This window comes from Cynara cardunculus, unplaced genomic scaffold (assembly GCF_001531365.2).
Source record: "Cynara cardunculus var. scolymus isolate 2C unplaced genomic scaffold, CcrdV1 Un_Scaffold_1081, whole genome shotgun sequence".
Taxonomy (NCBI): Eukaryota; Viridiplantae; Streptophyta; class Magnoliopsida; order Asterales; family Asteraceae; genus Cynara; species Cynara cardunculus.
The window spans coordinates 104611-115413 of NW_020200675.1; the positions used below are offsets into that span (position 1 = coordinate 104611).

Here is a 10803-nt window from a genome sequence, read left to right on the forward strand (position 1 = left end):
ATATAATTTTCTTATAAAAATAATAATTAATTATTTTGTTATGACTCGATAATTATCCTAATTATATTTTAAATTTTTTAAATTTTAAAATGAGATGTTTATCCTCTATTTAATTATGTTTATTCGCAGTTAGTTACACAATTCAAATATAGAGCTTTAATAAGTTGTACTTACGTTCAATTTACTTATAATCTTGAATTTTAAGTAATATGCATCAATAGACAATACTTCATGCATAAAAAATGTTTTTAAGAGTTTTTGTCAAATGCTTAGATATAAATATAGAGTTCAAAATATCATGCCAATAATTGAATAACAAATATCTATTTCATGCATGTAGTTAGCAAATATATATATAAAAGAGAGCATATACAAAGGGACCACTCATAAGCCAGGTTATTAAACTCTCCGAAGATAAGAGCATATCCTGTGATTTGGTTAGGATTTTATAGATATCAAAGTAAAGCCAAACAAAGAAACTTAAACAATGGCTACTTGCTTCATCAAGGTAGTAGTAGTAGCGTCGATTGACATCCACAAGAACCAACATCGCCATTCAAGAAGTTTGTCTATTCACTATTTAATAATATCGGTTGGTTTCAAAGCGAAAAGCTTCATGTCCCAAGGCTTCCTGCAAATCGAGATTTTTCCGTTGAGTTAAGTTGTATCTGATGAACATGGAAGTATAATTAAAAGAGTAATTTATACGTTTAGAAAGTAAAGAAAGAAATTGAGTGAGCACTACAACGAGAATGATCCGTTTACGGCATTTTTAACCCAACACTAAAAACACAAAGATGGAGTGTTTTTATCTTCAATCCGATACTAAAACACTAAAAATTATAGAGGTATTTAAAGTTATTTAGATGTCAATAAAGATGGTCTTTATAAACGATATTTTAATATAGTATTAATTTTTTTTTAATTATATATATAATATTAAATTTTTATAAATACGTATATTATTTTGTTATTATTAAATCACCATATTAGTTTTCTTATATGACACTCATTGAAAAATGTTACTTAAAAATGTCTAAAAAACAAACCTTATTGTAACGGAAAGAGCGTAGCAGTTATATATAGCAATGGTGAATTTTATGAACGAAGATGATGGTTTGAGCGGATCCAAAAAACCGATGCATTACTAGAAGATGAGGGTTTTAGATGATGACCATGTAAACCACAGTAAATGAAATACGAACAGTTAACATAATATTGTCATATATCTTAGGTTGTAACTTGATCATGACCCTATATGTAGGGCTGTAAACGAACCGAACGTTCAGAAATCTGTTCGTGAACTGTTCGGCGGGAAGTTCGTTTATGTTCGTTTATTTAATAAATGAACGAACATGAACAATTTTTTTTGTTCGTTTAGTTAAACGAACGAACATAAACAAGAGTCTCATTCGTTCATTTATGTTCATGAACGTTTGTTCATTTACCGTTCGTTTACGTTCGTTTATTATATTCGTTCGTTTATGTTCGTTTATATATTAAATTTAATATATAATCTTTTATTTATTTACTTTGAATTTAAATAATATTTATTTATGTTTATTTAACCTGTTCGTTTAGCCCGTTGGTTTATGTTCGTTCGTTTACGTTCGTTTGGCATGTTAACGAACGAACATAAACGAACACGAACATACCTTATTTCTAAACGAACGAACACAAACACAAAGATTTTCGTTCGTTTACCGTTCGTGTTCGTTCGTTTGTTCGGTTAAGTTAAACGAACGAACATGAACAAGCCTCCGTTCGTGTTCGTTTGGTCGTTTACAGCCCTACCTATATGAGATGAAACTCTTTCAATTCATGAGAGAAAGTGCTTTAACAGCTAACTTGCACGAGATTCAACACCCGAAGCTACTGGGAAATATTACTTAACATAGACCCCTCTTGAACCCTAGTTTTGGAGTTTTCGCCCCAACCTAGGTTAGCCACCGGAGGCAAGCGTTAGATCGTAGCTTGCTTAGCCTACCCTACCCTAAAAGTGGTATGGTAGGTGAGCGAGGCCTCCTCTGTCCGTTTGCTCTTCCCGATTGCATGCAGAGATTCGTAGGGGTTATAGTTTAATTGGTTAATGTTTTTATTCTATCATCTCAAATACCACATCCTAATGAACATGACAACTTAGAAGTAGTAAAAGTGTGTCACTCATGTCGAAACACTTTTAAATAAAAAAGAATACTCTTTTTCAAGTAACATAAGTAGATATTGGTCGTTTTATATATGTAGTAAATTTCCATATACCCAACGATTCAAAGTCGACTCTTCCAAGTTTATGTTGATCGGAAATTTTATCATATTAAATGTCGGGTTGAATTAAAGTTAAAATAACTAAACCATATGATAAACACAAATCCATTACAAATATTTTTCGTCACCTCAATTAATTCATCAAAATTATTTAAAAAGAATATCAAATTCCACTTGCATATTAATGTATTGTCTAAAGAATGATTAAATTTATAATTAACATATAGGTCATAGTAGTTAATTAGATTTCAATTTAATTGTATAATTAATTAATTTAATAACTTTTAGATTATGAATCGAAGTCTTATATAATATATAAATATCATCGATTTACTAATCATTTAAAAGATATAATTAAAATCAACATAATTTCTGCTCTTTTTAAGTTTTTATATTTTATGTTAAGGGGCTTTTTACCTAAATGTTTAACCGGTAAGTGCTTACCGTTAGGAGTCAATACTATAATTTATTTTATTGGATAAGATTGTAGTACATCAAAACGTATCCCATGCAACAATTTACCTGGTAAACGCTTACCCGGGTAAGAGGCGTCACCTTCACTTACCAGGTAAGACTCTCCATTCTTATCATCATTTTTATCGTGTAAGATTCTTGGTTCATAAGATATTTATAAGAGAATTTCAATACTATTAATATCTTTTTGGTACTAAAATGTTACGTTACAAAGTACAAGGACCAAAAATGTAAAAAGGGGAAACGCAAAGGATTGTAATTGGAGGGGCGGCAACCGTCTATTGAGGTGGATTGGAGTAGGTAATCGACAAATATGTATATATAAAACAACCAATCATATCGTTTCATTTTTATTTCAAATTATATAATTTTAGAATTTGCAAAAGTGATGCTTAAATCAATTCTTTTAAATTGAGATATTTGGACCAACTTATTATATTAGGAGGTCCGAAAAACAGTTAGAAAAATCTATAATGGTCTTACAAGATTTGTATTTGTGATCTTTAAGAAGAATTACAAAATACTTTATTTTTATTGTCACTTGAATTAATCCCACAAGATTGCTAAGTATTATTTGTCACATTAGTTTTCATAAATTATATGAATTTTAGGATCAAATTCAAGAAAAATCGAAAAATATAGTTGTTAATTTTGTGTAGGTCATCGATGTATTTTGAGTTTTTGAACAAGGATGCGAGTTCTTACTTTGTTTTGTGTGATTTTTATGGTTTTTAAACACCTCTTAATCGGGATTTTGTAATGTGGTTGTGGAGAGCGAACCATTGCTACATGATTGATCTCACATGTTTTATGAATGGAAAATGTGGTCCAACAGAAGTTCATAATAGAATGGTTTGGTCTTATCAAAATTAAAAGCAAATATTGCCATTATTACACATACCTGTAACTCAACGATTAGAGAGAAAACAAGTTTGCAATTTCAATCATCCAGAGAGAGAAGGCTCCTTCCTACAATGGCTACTTTGACTATCCCACCAGTCTTGTCATCGCCTCGTGATGACGCTATGCACTTATACAAGGCTTTCAAGGGTAACCCTCTTTCCATTTCACCTCTCTTCCACTTATGTTTCCGAATTCCGTGTCTTATCAGCGATACGATCAGTTGTTTTTTTTAACTTATGAGCACAATTTCATGTTTCCTACTTCAATTTCATGGAAGCACTCAAATATTGTTGGAAGTTTTGATTGAACGAGACGAAACTGAGCTTTGGAATTTTCTATTTTGTTTCAATTGCCGTTCAATAATGGATGATTTGCGGTGTTTAATTGTCCTTAATGATTCTTGTACTAATCATTCCTTTCCAAACGAGGAAGAAGGAGAGCTATGTGAAACATGTTACTTTGCAAATGCAACATCATTTCCAATTGATTAGCAGACTGTACTTTTTTCGAAGCTCGTATCAATTTTGAAGTTGGAATTGACGAGTTTCAACATTCGAAAATGAGATCGTCGCTTTCTTCTTTCTCGTTACGAAATATACTGTTGATGATTTGGCTATGATTTTATAGTTACTGTTGCTTTTTGCTTTAATCCCCAAATATTAGGGTTGTCACTCCAGAGAAGATGTACCTACCAACTCTCCCTGTTTTCTTTCGTTCTTCTACACGGAGAAATTTAGGCAAATCTATGGCTACCACAAAAAGATGCAATGAAACTCGCAATAATTATTTTTTGTACAATAAAATGTTAATTAACATTTTCTTTCCTAATAATTAGATAGTTTTTTTTGTTAACCATGGGTGTCCGGACCGTTTACGCCCACCTTGACTAAGTCTAATCCCAACGGCCCAAGAGAACTGCCAAGAAAATCCGCAATGGCTTTGCATTAAATGAAAGAATGGAGTTCTGCAGTAGGGTTCCTCCAATGGAGTGACTTATAAGACTCTCTTTTCTGCATTTTTCTGGTTATGTTATTGCCAACTCAGCAATTGAAGAACTAGCATAAGACTTTACAATGGTAACAACTAATAAGAACCTTCATTTGTGGATCCCATGTATTATTTCAACATCGATAATATGGATATACAAATAAAAAATACATAAAAACCTAATAATATGTCATTTAACACCAAAATCAAGATAAGAACCAAGTTTTTTTGTACAAGAACTCCAAGGATTTGAATGACTTATAAGAACTTTCTCCAATGGTAGTTCTTATAAGTCATTAAGTCGCTGCATTTTTTTGCATATAAGAACCTCTTATTGAAGATGTTCTTAATCGTTTCATTCAGCCTTAACATTTAAAGGTCAAATGGATAATTTTTTAACTTTTATTTTGATTTGAGTTATTCTGTCTTAAAAAAAGAGAGATTTTAACAATACCAAAGACTAGAGAATTCACACAACAAGGCAACATACCATCTTTTCATTTTAAATTGCAAGTATATTTATCTGTTAAATAACACAAATAGCAAAATCTGCTGAGATATATCTTTCATTCAATGATTTTCAGGGTCTGTAATGTGATGAACTTTTATTAATTATTCATACTCAATCATGGATGACTGAGAAATAACAATGTGTGGTATATTCAGGACTTGGTTGTGACACTTCAGCTGTTATCAATATTCTTGCCCATCGTGATTCAGCACAGCGTGCTCTCATTGCAAATGAATATAAGGTTATGTACTCTGAAGACCTGACCAAACGACTCTCTTCAGAGCTTAGTGGAAATGTCAAGGTACTATCATTGTAGTATATCTTCTTTAATTTTATTGCTTCTTTAAATATCATCTGACACTGTTCTTAACTGTTAAGATCGAAAATGTGAAGTTACCGAGTTATAACATTTGTGTTTTGAAACTATCAATAGTTTATGACATCCCTCCCTAGTCCCAGAAAACACAAAGATAACTAGTATTACTACGATAAACCTATGGTTGAGCTTGTCCTTTTATTCTTTAATTCTAAGAAGGTAAGTTGTGATTGCATTATAAATTTGATTAATTGGAAAGGGACAAAGGGGAAAAAGATTGAAATGATATTTCCAATGATTTCAGAAAGCAGTCTTACTTTGGATGCCCGATCCAGCACGAAGGGATGCAATCATACTGCGAGATGCTTTAACTACTGACATTGATCTAAAAGCTGCTACTGAAGTCATATGTTCTCGGACTCCAACCCAGCTGCAACATCTTAAGCAACTTTACCATGCCCTTCATGGTACTTACCTTGAGCATGCCATTCAAGCTCAAGCTTCTGGGGACCTTGAACAGGTTGCTCCTTACGCACTCTTTTTCTGTGTTTCACCTGTTTGCTTATAAATAGTATTCCATCTGCCCCAAAAAAGGCACCTCTCCCCAACAAATCATCTTGTGCCAAGTCAAACATTGCATTTTTTTGGACGGACGGAGGACATAATTTCATATTTCATAATTAATGTTAACTAGTAAAAAGTTCTTGGATCCTAGTGTAAGCATAGGGATGTATCTTGATCATTCAATATGATTTTTAAGTGGCTTCTTGAGAGATCTATGCCAACAACACTTTTTTACTTTGGGATTTAAATCAACATAGATGTATAAATTTGTGATTGTTTCGTTCATTTTGTACTTTACAGTCATATTAGGCAAGCTTCATTAATCTTTATAGCTTTACTTATATGTAACGATGTAGGCTAGGTTCACATGATATTTTATCAAGTTTTGGCCTCGTTTAAATTTACTGCTGATTACATTTAGTGAAAGATTCGTTTCAGTTTTATTTCTTTATTTTTTGTTTTGTCGTTCTTATATTAAAATATGAAGATATAGTTTGAAATACACACTTTTCTGCATTCTCCCACATCCATAGTCTTCACGTGTCAATATTATTACTTACAAAGTTTATCTAAATAGTTTTCAGTTCTGGTATACAGAATAAGTTAACTCTTTAATATCCAGACAATAATTTGCGGCCTTGACTCTCCTTGTGCAGTTGCTTCTGGCATATTTAAGTACACCTCGTAGTGAAGGGTTTGAAGTTGATAGAACGATGGTAGATCATGATGCTAAAGCTCTGTATAAAGCTGGGGAAAAGAGACTGGGAACCGATGAGAAGACTTTTAGAGTCATTTTCAGTGGAAGAAGTCGGGCACACCTTGCTGCTGTCAGTTCTGCATATCATAGTATGTACGGGAGGGAACTGAAGAAGGTAAGTCTTCGTGACAGAGCCTTATTTTATCTTGTTTTTGGCATAATTTTGGGCGGTTTAATTACACTATGTTTCTTTCTTTTAAAATGGCGAAACACACACCCACACCCTATTTACTTACTGCAGGTGGTAAAAAGTGAAACATCGGGAAACTTTGAGCATGCCCTTGTCACCATCTTACAATGTGCTGAGAATCCTGGGAAGTACTTCGCTAAGGTATCATTTATATGTATCCAAAATTTGTTTTGCTTTGCATACTCTCTCTCCTATCTTGTACGTAAAGACACATCTGGACTTCACTAAATCTAACTTGAGTTAATTTTGATCTTTCGTGGCCATTTAGAAGCTGTGTTAAGGGCATATTTGATGAGCAAGAACAAATTGATATATTTGTAATTGTCAAACGAGTTTTCCTTTCTCAGTTGAAGAGGGAACTGATTTTAGTTTTTCTGGTTACCATGGTAGTTGAAATCTTTTGCCTAACTAGTCCACAAGAAGTGTATGTGCCCAGCCTCTCGGGAGGTCAAGGGTTCAAACCTCACCAAAGCTGAGAAACATGAGAAACTTTATATGCATAGCGCCCTCTTCACATGGACCAGAGAAACTTTACTTTTCAGCCACCCGACATACCCCTAAAAGGAGTTGAGAGCACCTAGCAGGATCATACCTGAGACATGAATACATAATGCTTCATGAGGCTCAAGGGACGACTAGGTCAACGGCCCAAACACTTGGGGGTTTAAAAGAGGGCATTATTAGGCAACTATTAGGCAACTATTACTCTTCTTCTGGGTTTAGATTCGCGTTATGTGATGTACGGTCAAGGCCTTGCGTGCAAAGGTTGTGGTATAATGTCGGTTTCCTGAAAAAACCGACGGTTTAAGGAAAGTAAGGAACTTTGTATTTGTTGAACCTCCTTCAAGTAACTAGCTATCAAAATGGGACCACTTTGCTTAGAATGGAAATTTTGAAAGTTCTCTCTCAAAATAGCAACGATGCCAAAGTTCTTTAATCACAGTCCGTCCACTTCCGTTGCAAATTTACTAGATCACTTTGGTTTCCTTAGGTTGGGTTCAAATTCTCCATCCGAGACCATCTTGTTAGGCTTATTGTTGATTTGAAATACTACGATTGCAGGTCCTGCGTAAAGCAATGAAGGGGATTGGAACTGCTGATAAAACGCTGATAAGAGTAATCGTTACAAGAACAGAGATTGATATGCAGTACATTAAGGCCGAGTATCATAAGAAGCATCATAAAAGTCTGAACGATGCTGTTCACTCGGAGACATCTGGCCATTACCGAACCTTTCTTCTTTCGCTCTTGGGCCCGAATCATCACTAGCAAGTGTCTCGATGTTATTCCCTTCCCATCTAGCTTTAGATCTTCGTGGTGGTATCAGTGTGTTTGAATAATCTGTGCATTTGAATTATTGTGTCTATTGTAACTCTACGATTGTGTTGTGTGTATTTGTTGCCAACTGAAAGATGTTATATAGTATCAACTATCAAATGTAATGTGCAGTTGTGTAAGTCGACGATCCATACACATTTGATTAATTCGAATAACATAACTTAAAGGAAGGTATTTGTTTATGAAACAAAATAGGTAGATTATGTTGGTGATTTTAGTGAAATCATCTGTGCATTTAATGTAATTGGATTCACAACAAGATATATGGGGTTGTTAGTTAAATTATAACACGGGTTAGGAGGTGTTGAGTGCACACTAAGAAACTTTAAAAAATTCCCCGAAAGCGAAGTGCAGCTAAAAGTATCAAGGGGCTTTTGCGTGCATTTTGATTCAATTTAAGGGTGCACCCATTTGGCAAAAATCTTACGTCCACCCCTGATCTTCTTCACGTACCGAATGTGAAGTAAACAACATTTGAATTTCAAAATGTGAAAATATATGGTTTTCAAAATTTCGATCACGAGTATTTTGACATGAGACGATATTCATACTAATATATTTACTATATTATAAAACATTTGACAAACAGATTATATCAAAAAGTGTATTTTAATATCTTTAATTTGATTCTAATATCAATAATTTTCCCCCAATTTAATAGGGTTTTCAATTTTTCGACCATGTGCATATTTACATGCGAGTGTATTCATATTAATATTGTTACTATATTATAACTCTCGTTTTCTTAAAATATCTTAAAGTTCAAGTTTGCAACTTATTTTTGTATACATACAGCTTTCAAAGCTTCGCATTTGACTTTCATATAACTAACTGATAAACATGTTCAAATACAACATGAACATCATGCCCTATGACATAGCAAAGTGCTCTATATAAAAAAACAAAGAATTAAGATGAACATGAATCATGATTCATAGTTCGAGTTCTCAACATTGGAATTGAGATATATTGGGGCAAAAAGTTGATTACCGTCAACCCTAGTGGCCTCACATGGAATTTGCCTCCAAGAACACCAATGTGAGGGGGATTTTTGTCTCACTCAACGGATGAGGCTACTTGGAGGACTAAGATCGAACCTAGGACACAGGGACGGACCAAAAGTTGAGCATACAGTGGCTCGTGTCACTGCTTCGTTCTACGTAGTAATGTAAAAAATTAGAGAATCATGAAAAGTGCAACGATATCAATTTGTTATGTGTCATTGTATATATTTTGAAACTACAATGAGTACACAAGTCTCCTTGTTTTGGTTGGTTTGCAAGACTTTTATTCCACTTCAGACCCGAGTTTGAGTCTCTTTAGTGTCATTTTCTTAGTTTTTAGCTTTTAATTTCAGATTTATTATGTTTTTAACAAATTACAACAAAAGGCTTGAACATAACAATGAACTAACCACCAGACCGGTCTTAAATTTATGAAAAGTATTCATATATTTGGGTAAAGTCATATCACGGTTTTGCCACCTAAGCCACACACAATAGACAAAACTGAGATATATTTAAACGCATTATACAAATATACTTGTAGTATAATAGTAAGTCTATATACACACACACTAAACGTTCCATTTTGTTTGTATATCGATATTGCAAGTGGACGTATGCCATGACGAAAATATGTAGTTGTTTATGAATGGCCTCCAAAGGTATTTTGAGTGTTCAATTATCTAATCGCTAAGGGTTTGATAAGAATTTATTTTGTTTTTTCTTACAGATTTCTTAAATTAAAAAAAAACATAAATATAGAAAAAACGAATAATTTAACTTATTGATTTAAAAGTTCACAAATCAGAACTTTTTGCGTAGATGGATTGAGTTGTATTTGCTAAACATGAAAATACAAAAACAGTAACAAAGAGGTGCATAAGTCAATCAACCAATCATTTGAAGTTGTTTAGATCAATGATTGATTAAGACAATACTCATATTGAATTAATTATTATTGAGTATTATTTATAAATTGTAACAGATGCGAAATCAAAAAGAAAGAAGGAAATTTAGTGAACATTATAATAAGAATGATCTACTACATCGTTCAAAGCCATCCTAATAAAGCATTTAATAGAGATTACAAATTAATAAAACCAATAACTGTGTTTCATATTAAGACATTATGAATAAGTTGTTAAGACGAAGTTGGACAATGTAACAAATTCTATTCTTTTTAAGGATTAAATCGAACAAGTTCTATCCTTATAGAATACTTTTATAAAAATTAAAACATTTTTAAATTATAAGTATCAGTCATTTGATGTCTTTTCTGGTGAAAAATATTTCTTTTAAAGTATAAGGACCAAATATGTAAAGAAGCACAACACGAAGGATTGGAGGCGCAAGAATTCTTTAGGTATAAATTAATTAATTTCAATTATACATTTATTCGTAAATATTATTTATTTATTATTTACAATACTTGTTAATTATGTTAATTATTTTTATATTTTTTTGTTATTAGTAAATATATTTAGTTATCAAAAT

At 32.6% G+C, this 10803-nt stretch overlaps 1 protein-coding gene across 1 annotated transcript; it reads left to right on the top strand.

The window, feature by feature from the left end:
• The first annotated feature begins 3580 nt into the window (after nucleotides 1-3580).
• On the top strand, nucleotides 3581-8424 carry LOC112502210 (annexin D5-like). Its single transcript, XM_025106066.1, has 6 exons — nucleotides 3581-3789; nucleotides 5296-5441; nucleotides 5761-5976; nucleotides 6677-6892; nucleotides 7019-7108; nucleotides 8030-8424. Exons 1-6 carry the CDS (start codon nucleotides 3714-3716, stop codon nucleotides 8234-8236), a joined length of 951 nt encoding a protein of 316 aa, XP_024961834.1. The 5' UTR covers nucleotides 3581-3713; the 3' UTR covers nucleotides 8237-8424.
• Nucleotides 8425-10803: the final 2379 nt, after the last annotated feature.